Source organism: Trichosurus vulpecula, chromosome 3 (genome assembly GCF_011100635.1).
Source record: "Trichosurus vulpecula isolate mTriVul1 chromosome 3, mTriVul1.pri, whole genome shotgun sequence".
Taxonomy (NCBI): domain Eukaryota; kingdom Metazoa; phylum Chordata; class Mammalia; order Diprotodontia; family Phalangeridae; genus Trichosurus; species Trichosurus vulpecula.
The window spans coordinates 284,390,074-284,407,806 of record NC_050575.1 but is presented as its reverse complement, the minus strand read 5'-3'; the positions used below and the strand labels follow the sequence as shown (position 1 = coordinate 284,407,806).

At 36.5% G+C, this 17,733-nt stretch overlaps 1 protein-coding gene across 1 annotated transcript in view; it reads right to left on the bottom strand.

The window, feature by feature from the left end:
• SYNDIG1 (synapse differentiation inducing 1) overlaps positions 1–14,398 on the bottom strand; it is a 67,890-nt gene extending 53,492 nt beyond the window's left edge. The window contains exon 1 of the mRNA XM_036749974.1: positions 13,851–14,398. Within this exon, the coding sequence (XP_036605869.1) occupies positions 13,851–14,330 (480 nt within the window). The 5' untranslated portion in view covers positions 14,331–14,398. The remainder of the gene's footprint in view (positions 1–13,850) is intronic.
• Positions 14,399–17,733: the final 3,335 nt, after the last annotated feature.

Here is a 17,733-nt window from a genome sequence, read left to right as displayed (position 1 = left end):
TTCTTTTTTTTCTTATTTGTTTTCTGTTTTTTTGTTTTGTTTTGCTAAACAACCACAGATGTTACATATGTCACCAGGTAGAATCTTTTCCAGTAATTATTAATATGTCAATCAACTCTATTCTGCAACAATCATTCCTGTGTGTCTCCCTCCTCATCCAATCCCATGTTCCAAATTGTATATATTTTGAATTCACTTATATATGAACTTTTTGTCTCCCATAATAGAATGTAAGCTCCTTGGGGACAGAGATGGTTTCATTTTTGCCTTGATTTTCCAAGTAATTAATGCCACAGACATAGAAAACTATAGATTCTTTCTGTAACTTATTGTTGAAGTTGGTAAAATAAGCTTCCTCAGCCAAAAGACATAGACCGAGTTCACTTTAGATGGTATCAAATTGAGTGTCATGCACAGATTAGTCATTTGTCATAATATTAGTAGTATTGCATTGAAGATTGATCTGAAATTGCGTGATCCCAGAAGTTCAGAGTTGGAAGAGACTTCAGAGGTCATCTAGTCCAACCTATCCATGAATAAGAATTTCTTCCAAAACATAAAAACCAAATCCCGAAAGTGGTCATCCAGTCTTTACTTATCCTTTGACCAGTGGGAATGTACAATGTCTTGGGGCAGAAGTTTTCCAACATCAAAGTTAAATTTTCCCATTTGCATCTTTTTACTCAATCTTCCTAGTTCTATTTTCTAATGCCAAGAAGAAATCATATAATCTCTCTTCCGCATGACAGCCCTTTGAATACTCAAAGACAGCTATAATGTCCTCTCTCTCCAAATAAACAAACAACATGCTTTTCTTTCAAATCCAAAATAAACATCTCCAGTTCTTTGAATCTGCTCTTAAATAGAGATGAAGTGGCATAATGGAATGGGTGCTGATCCATCAGAATACCAAAGGACTCATAATGAAAAATTCTATCATCCTCCAGTTAGGGCACTAATAGACTCAGAATGCAGATTGGAGTATTTTTTACTTTTCTTTATTTTTCTTGTTTTTTGCTTGTTTGTTTAGAACATGGAAAATAAGGAAAATAAGGAATTATATTTTGCATGATTTTGTATATATATATATATATATATATATATATATATATATATATAATGGGTATCATATTTCTTACCATATCTATGTGTGGAGGATGGGGAGGATTTGTAACTGAAAATAAAATAAAAATTAACAAAAAGAATTAATAACATATACATGAGTGAAAATTATATTTCAGGGAAGGTCATATGGGGAAGTTTATTTTGTTTGGCTATGCTTATTTGTTTTACATATTTTGGTTTTTTTTAGTGGGGGTGGATGGGAGGAAGAGATCACAAACAATTGTTACTTGAAGGAAAAATAAAATTGCATTTGAATATATTGTATACTTAAAAGGGAAAGCAAGCCATATATGATAAAATTTATAATCTCATGTATAGTCTTCCTTTTTCTCTTCTACTTTGTAGGTGAAAATACCAATTTTACTTGATGTTTATTAATTTAAAAATAAAAGAAATTTACAAAAAGAAAGAAAGAAGGATAAATTGGGTTAGTGAGGTGTGGGGTCTGATCTTAAGACATTATTTTAGTACCTTAAGCCTTAATGTGAATTGGTTAATGTGACTCTTAATGGGATTAACTAGTAAAAGAGATTATTCCTATGTCTTGGTGTTACAGAATATTCTATAAGAGGGGTCCTTCTGCAATTCTATGGAAAGGAATTGGTAAAGGTAATATTTAGGAATTATAAAACTTTTTAAGGGTTTACAAAGCTCTTTATGGATATCTAATTTTATCCTCAAAACCAACCTGGAGGTAGGTGCTATTATTATCACTATTTTAGTGGTAGATAAACTGAGGAAAGTAGAGTTTAAGTGATTTGCCAGTGTCATAAGCATCTGAGGCAGGATTTGATATCAGGTTTTCCTGACTCCAGGTCCATTGTTTTATTCACTGCTTAATGAAACTTGAGTGTGATAATGTCTGCATGCCCCAGATGGAAGGATTGGAAAGAACTATATCATAATCATAATAATAATATCAGATTGGCTAAAATGATTGAAAGGGAAATGACAAATGTTGGAGGGGATATGGAAAAATTGGGACACTAATTCACTGTTAGAGGAATTGTAAACTGACCCAACCATTTTGGAGAGCAATCTGTAATTATGCTCAAAGAGTTATTAAACTGCCTATACCATTAGACCCAGCAATACCACTACTAGGTCTGTTTCCAAAGATTAGGGAAAAAAGGAAAAGAAGCTATATGTTCTAAAATGTTTATGAAGGCTCTCTTTGTTATGGCAAAGAACTGAAAATTGCAGGGATGCTCATCAATTGGGGAATGGATGAATAAGTTGTGGTATATAATTGTGATATAATACTACTGTACTATAAGAATTGATAAGTTCATTATTTTAGAAAAAAACATGGATACACTTGCACAAAATAATGAAGAATGAAATTAGCAGAACCAAGAGAATATTGTATACAGTGACAGAAATATTATTTTAATAATGACCGTGAATTACTAAGTCATTTTCATTATTATAAATACCTAAATTAACTACAAAGGACATATGAAGGAAGATGCTACCTGTATTCAGAGAAATAACTGATAAATAGATGTATAGGATGGTTTATACATGCACATATATACACGTGTATATATGTACATACACACAAAGTATATACATGTATACACACAGTACATACACACACACACACACACACACACACACACACACATATATATATATATATATACACATATTTGTGTCTTAATGGTCACCATCATTATCCTTACATGATAACTTTATTATATATTTAAAAGGAATAGCAAGTTATTAATAATAGATTTGCAGTTTCATATACAATCTTTTTTTTTCTATTCTACTATGTCATGGAAAGACTTGTTTTATTTCTTAATTTCAAAATAAAATAAATAAATTTTAAACAGAATGCATAAGTTTTCTCTCTGCTTTTGGGAAGGATTTATGTTTAAGTTCTTTTCAGCTTTTTTTGATCTGGTTAGTATGCTTGAGCCCATCTCTCATTGCTATGGCCAGTGTAGGGGTTGCTGCCTAATACTTCTGCCTCAGTAGCTGCAGTAGTCTCAGGTATATGGCTAAGCAATTACAGTTTTCTTGATGTAAAGTTATAGCATTGTGATTATTACATTAATCTTTGTATAAAGATATTGTTTTATTAGATGTAAGAAGGGGGAAAGTATTTCTATCTCCTATATGCTATACATTTTTTAACCTTTAAACTGCTGTGACTTTTGAGTAAGCTAACTGTTGACAATGATTTTAATCACTTTGTGATTTTCTAGAACTATGGTTATTAATAATAGTCGGGAGAACCTGGAGGAGCAGAACATATTGGACCTAAAACAAATGCTTTTCTGTCTGCCTTGAATGATATTGGGGCCACAATTGGTGCACAATCCATTCAAGAAATAAGAGAACAGCAGCTTGAATTGATGTCATTGACTACATATTTGGGAGAGCAGCCATGTAAATTCATTGAAAAAAATCCATAATATTTGACATTCGGTACAGGCCTTGAAACGAAGAAAACTTCCTAACTTTAAGACTCTTGAAATTTATCCATGAATTGGCCAGACATTGAAGGAAGAATGGTTAAGAACTGAAACTGATCAAATAAAAATAAACTTATGATTCCAAAAATAAAGCTTTCCTCCCAAAGGACACAATGTACTCCAGCTAATGAAGAGGAAAGGAAAAGGGAGTTTTTAAAGATTTGAAGCATTTTTATTTTGACAGTTACTTAAAGGATATTGATGTTAATTCTTTTTGTTTAATAAATCTATGCTCCCCCTTTCAAATGGCATGACTTTAGTATTCTCAGAACTTTCTTGATCTCTGTATCATACTCTGTCTAGCAACATGCATATAGTTAAGGAAACAGTGTGCCATACATATAATATGATGAAGGGATTAATATGGGATCTTGTTGTTTCTGAGGATTCAGATCTGAATTAATTATGTTTTACCTCTCTCTAGCTAATTCTTCATTAGCCATGTGAAGGGGGGGGTAGGGACAATATGATACACAAAAAAAATTCTACTTTTTTTTTTACCAGTGCTACCAAAATGGCAAAATGTCACCTGTTTTTTTGCTTTGTCAAGGCTTGACAAATCATGTTTTGGTAGGAGTGATGAGTCAAAAAAAAAACCAAGGCGAGAGGAGAAGCAGAATACTTGGATAATCAACTCTTGAGTTAATAAAAATTGATTGTAGTATTCTAATTGTTTTGAATCCAGATCATTCAAAATGTACTTTTCCATTTTGGCAAATAAATATTGATTATTAAAAAAGTCCATGATTTCAAAATTTATGCACTATTTATTTTGATAATTGTTTTATAAACAACATATTATACTTTTTTCATTTTAAAAGATAAAGTTTATTAGATCATAATGTCTGAATTTTACCACCTTTGTAAGAAATTGATGAACCTTATAGTTCCTTAATCAAATATCAACAACTTGTGAACAGGCTGGACATCTGCAGCTGAATTTTCAATTGGAAGGCAATCTATCAAGGCAATATGTATAAATGGTTTTCATCATAACCACATTCTTCAGGTCCTAGGAGCCCAGAAGAACAAAATGTTACCTTTGAAAGTTAGTTTGAAACTTTTGAAGTTAGTTCCTATAAATCCTACAGGATGCCTGAGGGGGAAGTGGAGAGGGACACAGTTTCGTAATGGCTGACATCTAGAACTGAAAAATATAGTATTGAGTAGATTTCCTCCCCCAACCCTGGTATGCCATATTTTGGTAGAAGGAAGGCTGATTCTATAAGACACAGAAAGATGCTTGTCACAGACCCTGAATGAAAATCAAGTGTAATGAGTCTTTAAGGCAGCATAGCAGAGTATGACAGCGTTGGATTTGGAGCCAGGAAGAGCAGACTTCAAATTTTACCTCTGAGTCCCACTGGCAATGTAACCATGGGCAAATCACTTAACCCCTCTTATCATCAGTAAACATTTAAGTGCCTACTATGTGCCACACACTATGCTAAGCATCTATCTGATTCTGTATTTTTATCTGTCAAAATGTGAACAGTGATACCACTAGTGCTTCCCTCACAAGGTTGTTATGAGCCTCAGATAAGATGTGTTTAATATGGTGGGCATACTTTGAAGTGCTATGTAAATGTCAACTATTATTACTATAGTATGTTGGAAAATACATGAATCTTGTATTAATTTCATATGCCACTGATCTAATCTACAAGCTCCATTCTTTTTATAACATCTGTCATGAAAGCTGCAAATTATTTTTTAAAAAGCAAAATAAAATGTAATGTTTCCTTCCTAACAGCTTATTTTAACTGGGGAAAAGTGTCACAATAACCAATAATTGGTCTCCAAACAGTGCCTAATTTGCAGAGTTCAGAAACTTTCCTTCCCCTTGACAATATTTTAAATTGGAAGCTGCAAGAGATTTTAAAAAAATAATGGTTCAACTGAAAGCTCCCACTCACAACAACTAATTTCCAATGTTTCTTTTCACCAAGCATTAGCTGATATATTGTCAGGTACACTGGATTGTGAGGCCTCATATCTTTTTTTTCACTTTTAAACATAAGTAATTGTTTCTGTATAGTGATAATATCATGTCTATTCCTACGTTTACATCTTTGCTCAAAAATTCCCCCTGATGTCCCTTTTTTTAAAAAAAAAACTACCATGTCTGTGTACCTTTTTGAGATTTGTAGAGCTGAGATAATAAATAATAATAAAGATCATCTATTGAAAAATCCTGATTATGCAGATGACTAAACTAAGGCCCATGTTCTGTCTTCTGCTTCTCTCTGGCTTTAATTTTCAGTTTTGCTATTTATTACCTGTGCAACATTGGACAGGTCACTTAGGATATCAGTGCAATCATTTACGAAACAAGGTAACACATTTTAATAGTATTTTATTTTTTCCCAATGACAGGTCAAGAAAATTTTTGGTTTTCATTTTACAAGATTATGAGTTCCAAATTTTTCTCCCTCCCTCCCTTCCCCTCTTCCTAAAATGGTAGGCAATTTGACATGTTATGCAAGTGTTATCATATAAAACATATTTCCATATTATTCACAGTTGTACAAAAAGAAACAGGTCAAAAGAAAAAATGAAAAAGAATAAAGTGAAAAAATATGCTTCAATCTGTATTCAGAATCCATCAGTTCTTTATCTAGACGGGGATAGGATTTTCCTGCTAGAGTCCTTTGCACTTGGATCATTGTGTTGCTGAAAAGAGCCTGGTCATTCATAGTTGATCATACACAATGGTCCTGATACTGCATACAATGTTTTCCTGGTTCTGCTCATTTCACTTTGTATTGGTTCGTACAAGCCTTTCCATATTTTTCTGAAATCTGCCAGTTCAACATTTTTTGTTGCACGGTAGTATTCCATTACATTCATATACCACAGTATTTTTAGCTGTCCCCCAATTGATAGACATCCTCTCAATTTTCAATATTTTGCCACCCCAGAAGGGGCTGTTATAAATATTTTGCCCATGTAGTTCCTTTCCCCTTTTTTGCGATCTCTTTGGGATACATACCTAGTAGCTGTATTGCTGGATCAAAGGGTATGCACAATTTGGTTGCCCCTTGGGCATAGTTCCAAATTGCTCTCCAGAGTGGCTGGATCAGTTCACAACTCTATCTAACAATACGTTATTGTCCCAATTGTCACTCATCCTCTCCAACATTTATCATTTTCCTTTTTTGCCATATTAGCCAATCTGATAGGTGTGAGGTGGTATCTCAGAGTTTTACTGCTTTGGCTGCATCTCATGAATTTTGGGTTGTTGTCTCAATGTTGTCATTCTCCTCAAAGAAATATTGATTGTTTCTATGATTTGTACTTTGACCAACTTATTCTTTATGATTGGATTATTTAGTTTCCAACTAATTTTTAATCTATTTTCTACTACCCATTGTTGAATGCAATTTTTATTGCATTTGAATACATTTAATAATTAGGCCTTTCTATATTTGATCTTGAGGTTTTTATGCCCTAATATATGGTCAATTTTGTGTAGCTGTCATGTGCTGCTGAGAAAAATGGTATATTCCTTTCTGTTCCCATTCAGTTTTATCCAAAATTCTGTCATATCTAACTTTTCTAACATCCTATTTACCTCCTTAGTTTCTTGTTTATTTTTTGGTTGATTATATTGATTTCTAAGAGGGGATGGTTGAGGTCCCTTGGAGTTTTGCTGTCTATTTCTTCCAGGAACACACTTAACTTCTCCTTTAGGAATTTGGATGCTATATCACTTGGCACATATATGTTTAGTATTGATATTACTACATTATCTATGGCACCTTTTAAATTTTTAAAATTTATTTATTTAATTTATTTAATATATTTAGTTTTCAGCATTGATTTTCACAAGAGTTTGAATTACAAATTTTCTCTCCATTTCTACCTTCCTGCCCACTCCAAGATGGCATATATTCTGGTTGCCCCGTTCTCCAGTCAGCGTTCCCTTCTGTCACCCCACTCCTCTCCCATCCCCTTTTCCCTTATTTTCTTGTAGGGCAAGATAAATTTCTATGCCCCATTGCCTGTGTATCTTATTCCCTAGTTGCATGAAAAAACTTTTTTTTGGTTTCTGAACATCTTTGAGTTCCAAATTCTCTCCCCTTTTCCCTCCCCACCCACCCTCCCTAAGAAGGTAAGCAATTCAACATAGGCCACATGTGTATCTTCATGGAAAACCCTTCCACAATACTCATGTTGTGAAAGACTAACTATATTTTGCTCCTTCCTAACCAATACCCCTTTATTGAATGTTCTTCCTTGACCCTGTCCCATTTACAAAAATGTTTGTTTTTGATTACTTCCTCCCTCTATCTGCCCTCCCTTCTATCATCCCCCCCTTTTTTTATCTTCGTCCTCCTTCTTTCCTGTGGGGTAAGATACCCAATCGAGTGTGTATGGAATTCCCTCCTCAGATAAAAACCAATGAGAGCAAGATTCACTCATTCCCCCTCACCTGCCCCCTCTTCCCTTCCTACAGAACTACTTTTTCTTGCCACTTTTATGAGAGATAATTTGCCCCATTCTGTCTCTCCCTTTCTCCCTCTCTCAATATATTCCTCTCTCATCCCTTAATTTGATTTTATTTTTTAGATATCATCCCTTCATATTCAACTCACCCTGTGCCCTGTCTATATATATATATATGGATATATATGGATATATATATGGATATATATATATATGGATATATATATATACATATATATATACACACACATATATATGTATACACACACACACACACATATATATATATATATATATATATATATATACATATACACACACACATACATATACATGTATATATGTATATTCCCTTCAGCTACCGTAATACTGAGGTCTCATGAATAATACACATCATCTTTACATGTAGGAATGTAAACAAAACCGTTCAACTTTAGTAATTCCCTTATGATTTCTCTTTCTTGTTTACTTTTTCATGCTTCTCTTTATTCTTGTGTTTGAAAGTCAAATTTTCTATTCAGCTCTGGTCTGTTCACTGAGAAAGCTTGAAAGTCCTCTACTTTATTGAAAATCCATATTTTGCCTTGGAGCATGATACTCAGTTTTGCTGGGTAGGTGATTCTTGGTTTTAATCCTAGCTCCATTGACCTCCAGAATGTCATATTCCAAGCCCTTCGATCCCTTACTGTAGAAGCTGCTAGATCTTGTGTTATTCTGATTGTGTTTCCACAATTCTCAAATTGTTTCTTTCTGGCTGCTTGCAGTATTTCTTCTTGATCTGGGAGCTCTGGAATTTGGTGACAATATTCCTAGGAGTTTTCTTCTTGGGATGTTTTTGAGGAGGTGATCTGTGCATTCTTTCAATTTCAATTTTACCCTCTGGTTCTAGAATATCTGGGAAGTTCTCCTTGATAATTTCTTGAAAGATGATATCTAGGGTCTTTTTTTGATCATGGCTTTCAGGTAGTCCAATAATTTTTAAATTATCTCTCCTGGATCTATTTTCCAGGTCAGTGGTTTTTCCAATGAGATATTTCACATTGTCTTCCACTTCTTCATTCCTTTGGTTCTGTTTTATAATATCTTGATTTCTCAGAAAGTCACTAGCTTCCACTTGTTCCAATCTAATTTTTAAGGTAGTATTTTCTTCAGTGGTCTTTTGGACCTCCTTTTCCATTTGGCTAATTCTGCCTTTCAAGGCATTCTTCTCCTCATTGGCTTTTTGGAGCTCTTTTGCCATTTGAGTTAGTCTATTTTTTAAGGTGTTGTTTTCTTCAGTATTTTTTCAGTATTTTTTGGGTCTCCTTTAGCAAGTCATTGACTTGTTTTTCATGGTTTTCTTGCATCATTTTCATTTCTCTTCCCAAATTTTCCTCTACTTCTCTAACTTGCTTTTCCAAATCCTTTTTGAGCTCTTCCATGGCCTGAGATCAGTTCATGTTTTTCTTGGAGGCTTTCAATGTAGGCTCTTTGACTTGTTGACTTCTTCTTGCTGTATGTTTTGGTCTTCTTTGTCACCAAAGAAAGATTCCAAAGTCTGAGACTGAATCTGAGTGTGTTTTCGCTGCCTGGCCATGTTCCCAGCCAACTTACTTGACCCTTGAGTTTTTCAGCAGGGTTTGACTGCTTGTAGAGTAAAGAGTACTTTGTTCCAAGCTTGTTGTTTTCAGAGGTATTTCTATACAGCCAGCTCTGCCACACCAGCACTCCTCCTCCCCCACGAACCACCAACCTGGACCTGACTGGGATCTTAAGCAGGCTGTGCACTCCTGCTCTGATCTGCCACTTAATTCCTCCCACCAAGCGGGTCTGGGGTTGGAAGCAACTGAAGCTGTAGTTCTGTAGGTGCACCACCCCTTCTGCCTCCAGGGTGGTGGCCAAACCGTGGACTCTTTTCACTCTGTCCCCTGCAGCTTTTCCCACTGACCTTCTCGGTTGTCTTTGTTGTTTGTGGGTTGAGAAGTCTGGTAACTGCCACAGCTCACTAATTCAGGGTGCTAGGGCTTGTTCCGCCTGGTTCCTGGTCTGGTTGGTCCTGCCGCTGCCCACGCTGGGCTCTGCTCCCCTCTGCTCCCAGCTCTGTGCATGATAGACCTTACCCAGCGACCATCCAGGCTGTCCTGGCCTGGAGCCCTGCTTCCCTCTGCTATTTTGTGGGTTCTGCAGTTCTAAAATTTGTTCAGAGCCATTTTAAAGGTTTTTGGAGGTACCTGGTGGGGAGCTCACACAAGTCCCTACTTTCCAGCCACCATCTTGGCCGGTGGCACCTTTCAGAAAGATGTTCTTTCCTTGCTTATCTCTTTTAATTAGATCAATTTTTGCTTTTGCTTTTTTTGGAGAATAGGATTGCTACTCCTGATTTTTTTTTTACTTCAGCTTAAGCCAACTGGACTTTTTAAGGAATTGTTTTCTTCAGTGGATTTTTAAATTTCATTTTCCATTTGCCCAATTCTACTTTTTAAGAAGTTGTTTTCTTTTTCCAAATTGTTGACTCTTTTTTTCATAATTCTCTTCCATCACTCTCATTTCTTTTCTCATTTTTTCTTCTACTTCTCCTATTTGATTTTTAAGTTCCTTTTTGAGCTTTTCCATGAATTCTTTCTGGGCTTGAGACCACTTCCACTTTTTTCTTTTGGGTTTTGTCCATAGCTGTTTTGACATTGTTGTCCTCTTCTGAATTTGTGCCTTGATCTTCCCCGTTACCATAATAACTCTATGGTCAGACTGTTTTTTTGTTGGTTTTTGCTCACCTTTTTTTGGTCTTTATCCTTTTTGTTAAATTTGATGGAAGGGTGGAAGGGGCACTTTCCCAGGCTTCTTGTAGAAGGGGCCGCAGACCCTGTCTTTTTACCTGGAGCTACACTGATATTGCTCTGAGGCCCACAGGGGAAGCTCTTCTCTCGTACTGTGCTGAAGGGTAGAATGGGGTGTGGCTGCCACTGCTGGAGACCATAGGGGTCTGGCAGCTTACCTGGTGTGAAGCCAGGGTCCTAGTGTTTGTGTCTGGCATGACCTGACTCTGGTGCCATGTTTTCTGCCTTTCCCTGGTGTGTTCTGCCTTTCCCTGGGGCTATATTGAAGCAAGTGCCAGTCTGCCCACTGGGGACTGCCTGGTTGCACAGGCCTCTGCTGAAGCACCTGGCAGTTCTCAGAGCTGGAGTCTGCTTCTGGCTATGCTGAGGTACATGGGGTGTTCTAGCGTTGTTTGCCTGCTCCACTGCACTGGGGCTCAGAATCAGCCATTGGTTTGCAGAGGTGGGGCTTGCTGGGATACTTCTGGTCCTGCACTGCTCTCCACTTTTACCTGCAAGACCTTTCTTGCTGATCTTTCAAGTTTCTTGGCCTCCAAGATTGTTTCACTCCATCTTTTTGCTGGTTCTGCTGTTGTAGGATTTGTTTAAGAGCACTATTTCATCTTGTTTGGAGATGAATATGGGAGAGCTATGGTGATTTACTGTTTAATCTGTCATCTTGGCTCCCAGAAGTCCAAAGGAATTTGTGTGTATACATATGTACATATATACATACATACATGTATATGTATGTATGTATGTAAACATTTTAAAAGAAGAAATGAAGGGATAAGCTAGTTGAACTCCATTATCCCTTCAGTGTCTATATTTCTATGAGCCTATTCAGATTTCTTCAGATAGATGGAAAAATATGAGTGCCATAACATATACTTAATCTGTATTTTCCATACAGGAATTAGCATATAATGGGTGCTCCATTAATATTTGCAGTTTGATTATGTTAAAGCATTAAACTACCTTATCAACTTAATGTGGCCATTCTAGTGAAAGAGGAGAGAGAGAGAGAGAGAGAGAGAGAGACAGAGAGACAGAGAGAGAGAGAGAGAGAGAGAGAGAGCGAGAGAGAGAGAGAGAGAGACACCTTCTAGGTTACTAGGAGTAGGTAAACTTCTACATTTTATAATATTTCCTTAACATTTTATTAAATCTTACAATGGAGGAAAGACTACACATTCTATCTTGTATCTCTTATTTCAATATCAAAACTAGAAATTACATTCAAGAAGCTACATTCCCATCTACTTTGGTGTTGTACACCAAGCACCATGAAGCTTTTCCTTCTAATTTACAGTTGAAGTCTCTTGTATATTTGATCTCCCCTTATTAGAATGTGAGCTTCTTGAGAGCAAAAACTGTGTCCCCAGTGCTTATTATAGTATTTTTCACATAATGAACAATTAATAAATGTTTTTCCCATTCATTTATCATCTATGATTTACAACGTAGGATTTTCATTTGAAAGAATATGGGATGTTTACTCTGAAAAAGAAGACACTTAACGGGGATAGTATAGCTGTATTCAAGTTATTGAAATCCCTCAAAACAGGATTAGATTCATTCTATTCCTGGACCCCTGATAGTGGAATGTGGAACCATGACTTGAAAGAATAAAGGAGAAAAATTAGTCTTATCTTAAAGAAAACAAACAAAAAACTTTTCTAATAATGAGAAATGCCAGAACAGAACTGGCTGCCCCTGGAGATAGTGGGTTTACCCTCATTAGAGGTCTTCAGGTAAAGACTGCAAGACAATTTACCAGGTATGTTGGAGAGGAATTTTTTTTAAGTATGAGTTGGACTAGATTGTCACTGTTATTGGCAACATGCTCCTGCAAAAATAAAGATTCTCTAATCTCCATCTAGTTTCAGTGCCTTAGATATAAGATACATATCACCAATACAGCTTCCTTGTCCCCATCCTACATCCCTCAATCCATCCTGAAAAGCTATACTCACACTCTTGACCCCTTAAAACCTATTTTGTCCATCCTATCATGTCTTAGTATGAATCTTCTCTCCAAATTTCTTCCACCTCCTTCTTTAATTGAAATCTGACTTCTCCCTGAGGGCATTATATCACTGGCCACCCTTCCCACTAGAATCTACTCTTTCCTTTGGCTCCAATTCTTCATAGCCAATTTAGTACTTCTCCTAGTGTACTCCCCCAAACCATTTTTCTACCTCCATCCTTCATTAACCTTTCCTCCTTTGAGGTCTATATAGTCTCTTTCTCCTACTATCTCTATCCTTACTGCTGTCTATTGACATTAAAGTCCCTCTATCAACATTCTCAATGACTTTTGCTCCTGACTATGGGTGTCCACTCCCCACTACACTCAGCAATCATCCTCATGGACTGTATATTGGTTATCCATTTAAAATACAGCATAAATTATGCCCAAGTGTGTATTAAACTTTATATACCCTTTAATCAAACAAAATATCACCACTAGTTCTATATCCCAAAGATATCTTTTAAAAGGGAAAAGGATGTATTTGTACAAAAGTATTTGTAGCAGTTTTTTTCTGTGGTGGCTAAGAACTGGACAGTGAGAAGATGAAGAAGCTGTGGTATATAATTTTGATGAAATATTATTGTGCTATAAAAAATTAGCAGGATGATTTCAGAAAAACCTGGAAAGATTACATAAAGTGATACAAATGAAGTGAGCAGAACCAGGAGAACATTGTACACAATAACAGCAATATTGTACAATGAAGAAATATGAATGACTTAGTTGTTCTTGGCAATATAGTGATCCATGACAATTTCAAAGGACTCATGATGAAGCACGCTACCTGCCTCCAGAGAAAGAACTGACGCTGCCTGGATACAGACTGAAGCATGCTATTTTTCACTTTCTTTCTTTCTTTAATTCTTTTTTCATTATGAATACTGCCTTCTAATCTTTCTAATACTAAACCTCCCCAAAGGTGCATTAAAAACAAATTTAAAGTCATTTAAAACCAGATCATCTGACCTCTAGTTCCTGGAACTCTTCTTCTTCTTCTACATCATAGGAGAGAGTATGGATCTTGATGTCATCTGAGGAAAGGTCAATGAATTTCCCATCAGGATACTCCAGGCTATCTTTGGTAGGTGAGCGGTCCTCAATAAAGGTGGTCTCACAGCAGTCTGAGCTCCCACTCTCCCCCCAGGAACGCAGCACATTCTCCGAGTACAGGATGATGTTGGGACGATAGTGAGACTCCACAGTCTGTTGAAGTGTATTGGGATCCAGTAACTGCTGCACTGGATCATTCCTGCTGTTGTCTAGGCAGCTCTGGGATGAGATATTCCCCACTATGTGAGTCTGATACTGGGGTGTTGGGTAAACAGATACCAGGCCATCTCTATTCTCTGCCATTAAGTTTCTGGTGTTAATTAAGCCGTTCCTTTTTCCAGCTTCACTGATTTTACTGTGCATTAGTACACTATTCTGTTCAATTAAGCCATCCATATTGTTTTTGCTTCCCCTGCAGTATTATTAGCTGGTATCTTGAAAACGTAGGTCACATTTGCCTAATGGCTCCCATTTTCCTAGGGGCAAAAAAAAAAACTGAGATGAGAAACAAAAGCCAAAGGGTTTTTTTTGTGTTAAAACACACACACACACACACACACACACACACACACACAGAAATCATTCAAATTGTCATTGTTATAAATGACTCAAGTCACCTTATATCCATATTAGCTAGCACAGGAAATTAATGATAATCATCCTTGCTAGTTCATAAATTTTAAATGGACTCTTTTTCAATACCTAGTTGTAAGAAAACTGCAAATGAATTACTAGTCTATATTAAATGTTAACTTCCATGGCAAAAACACAATGAAAAAATAAGAATTATCCACACCAAGCTGTATTGTTCCACAAGTGACTCACTTGATGACATGATTTCTGGATTACATAGGCAATTTCAATTTCATTCATTCTTGGTTAGCCCACACTAAAAGCCAACCACTAAAATTTTAATGGCCCAAAATCTTTTTCTAATGGCTTTAAAATGATTTCCAGTTTCATTTTTTGGAAAATAAACTAAAACTATTGGTGAATATTCAGGGTTACTAAAATATTGGAGAAGAAAAAAAAAAGCAGTACATGTGACTTTGGAACTCAAATGGGGATTTTAATATCATCTAGTCCCAAAATCATTCTTAGCTTCTGGCTGAGAGCCTGTGGATCACATTTGCTGAGTACAGATCTAGTCTCTTTTCATTAAAATGTATTGATATTCCTTGTTTTCACATCACTTTGATTTCCAAATATTTCCTCCCTCCTCTAACTAGTGATCAAACCTCTTTAAGAACAGGGAATGGGATCAGTCCTTTGATTTCACCAGTATAGGCAACTCTTTGGATGAGAAAATTCACTCTACCAATGAAGTTCAACATGTTCTCTACAAATTATGTTCTTACAAAGTTGCTCACAGCACCGAGAAAAAAAATAAAGTAACTCCCCAGGGCCACTCAGACATTATTTGGCTGCTCTCAACCAGGCCATCCAGGTTTGAGGGCCAGTTCTCTATGTAATATGACATACTGTGTCTCTTTTCATAAAGAATTAAAAATAGGAGAGAATTCTGCGAAGATGCTGGAGTAGGTCAGAAAATTCCAAGCTCTCAAGATTTTCCCCACAAAAGATACAAAATAGCACCTTAGGGTGAACAAAGTGATGGTAAAAATAAATAAGAATAGGGGCACAACAGGCATCTTCCTGGGACAATTTGAGAAGATCAGAAGAAAAATCCCAGGACTAGGTTTGGTCCCAGGGAAGAGTAAACACATCCAGGCTAGGGTCTGCTTTAACAAGTGGCAATCCCTACAGTTAGTTGTTTTGAGAGGCTACCCTGCCCCAGCCAAAGGAACTTTTACCATGAATAGTGAGGGGAGTTGGGTGTCTGAGCCCACAAAGATGGAGGGAACCTCTGCTGACAGGGAATGCCAGACCCAGCTGTGCTGTATAGAGTCAGCAGGAGGGAGAAGGAAATAACACATGCTGGGTGGGTGCAGAAGCAGTGGGGCAGGGGGTGGAGCCAAGATGGTAGAGTAGAAGCTGGGACATGACTGAGCTCTTCCCCTCAAGCCCCCCAAAATAACCTGTCAAAAATGACTCTAAACAAATTCTAGAGCAGCAGAAGCCACAAAATGACAGTGAAGCAGATTTCCAGTCCAAGACAATCTGGAAGGGTGACAGGAAGGGTCTATTACACAGTGCTTGGAGGGGAGCACAGTCCAGCCCTCACCACCACAGATGGGGCTGGAGCAGGTCTCAGGGCACTAAATCACTGGCAGCTGTGGCAGTTTCCAGACCATTTTTACTTTAATTTATTTATTTTTAGTTTTCAACATTCATTTCCACAAGATTTTGAGTTACAAATTTTCTCCCAATCTCTCCCCTCCCCCTCCACTGCAAGATGGCATGCATTCTGCCTAGCCCTTTCCCCAGTCTGCCCTCCCTTCTATCACCCCACCCCATCCCTTTCCCCCTTACTTTCTTGTAGGACAAGATAGATTTCTATACCCCATTGCCTGTATATCTTATTTCCCAGTTGCATGTAAAAACAATTTTTAACATTTGTTTTAAAACTTTGAGCTGCAAATTCTCTCCCTTCTTCCCTCCCCACCCACCCTCATTGAGAAGGCAAGTAATTCAATATAGGTTATATGTGTTTTGTTATGTAAAACACTTCCATAATAGTAATGTTGTGAAAGACTAACTATATTTCCCTCTATCCTATCCTGTGTCCCCATTTATTCAATTTTCTTCTTTGACCCTGTCCCTTTTCAACAGTGTTTGCTTCTGACTACCCCCTCCCCCAATCTGCTCTCCCTTCTATCATTCCCCCCTCTTATCCCTTTCCCTCCTACTTTCCTGTAGGGTAAGATACCCAATTGATTGTGTATGTTATTGCCTCCTTAAGCCAAATCCAATGAGAGTAAGGTTCACTTGTTCCCTTTCACCTACTTCCTCTTCCCTTCCATTATAAAAGCTTTTTCTTTCCTCTTTTATGTGAGATAATTTACCCCCATTCTATCTCTCCCTTTCTCCTCCCAATGTATTCCTCTATTCCCCTTTAATTTTATTTTTTTAGATATCATCCCTTCATATTCAACTCACCCTGGGCCCTCTGTGTGTGTATATATATATATATGTATATATATATATATATATATATATATATATATATATATATACACATATATAGATAGATAGATATAGATAGATAGATATATAGATAGATATAGATAAATGATATATGATATATATGTATAATCCCTTCAACTACCCTAATCCTGAGAAAGATGCCATGAGGTACAAATATCATCTTTACATGTAAGAATGTAAACAGTTAAACTTTAATAGGTCCCTTATGATTTCTCTTTCCTGTTTACTTTTTCATACTTCTCTTAATTCTTGTATTTGAAGGTCAAATTTTCTGTTCAGCTCTGGTCTTTTCCCAGGAATGCTTGAAAGTTATCTATTTCATTGAATATCCATTTTCCCCCCTGAAGTATTATACTCAGTTTTGCTGGGTAGGTGATTCTTGGTTTTAATCCTAGTTACTTTGACCTCTGGAATATCATATTCCAAGTGCTTCATTCCCTTAATGTAGAAGCTGCTAGATCTTGTATTATCCTGATTATGTTTCCAAAATACTCAAATTATTTCTTTCTGGTTGCTTGCAATATTTTCTCTTTGACCTGGGAACTCTGGAATTTGGCTACAATATTCCTAGGAGTTTTCCTTCTGAGATCCTTTTCAAGAGTCAATCAGTGGATTCTTTCCAATTCTATTTTACCCTCTGATTCTGGAATATCAGGGCAGTTTTTCTTGATAATTTCTTGAAAAATGACAT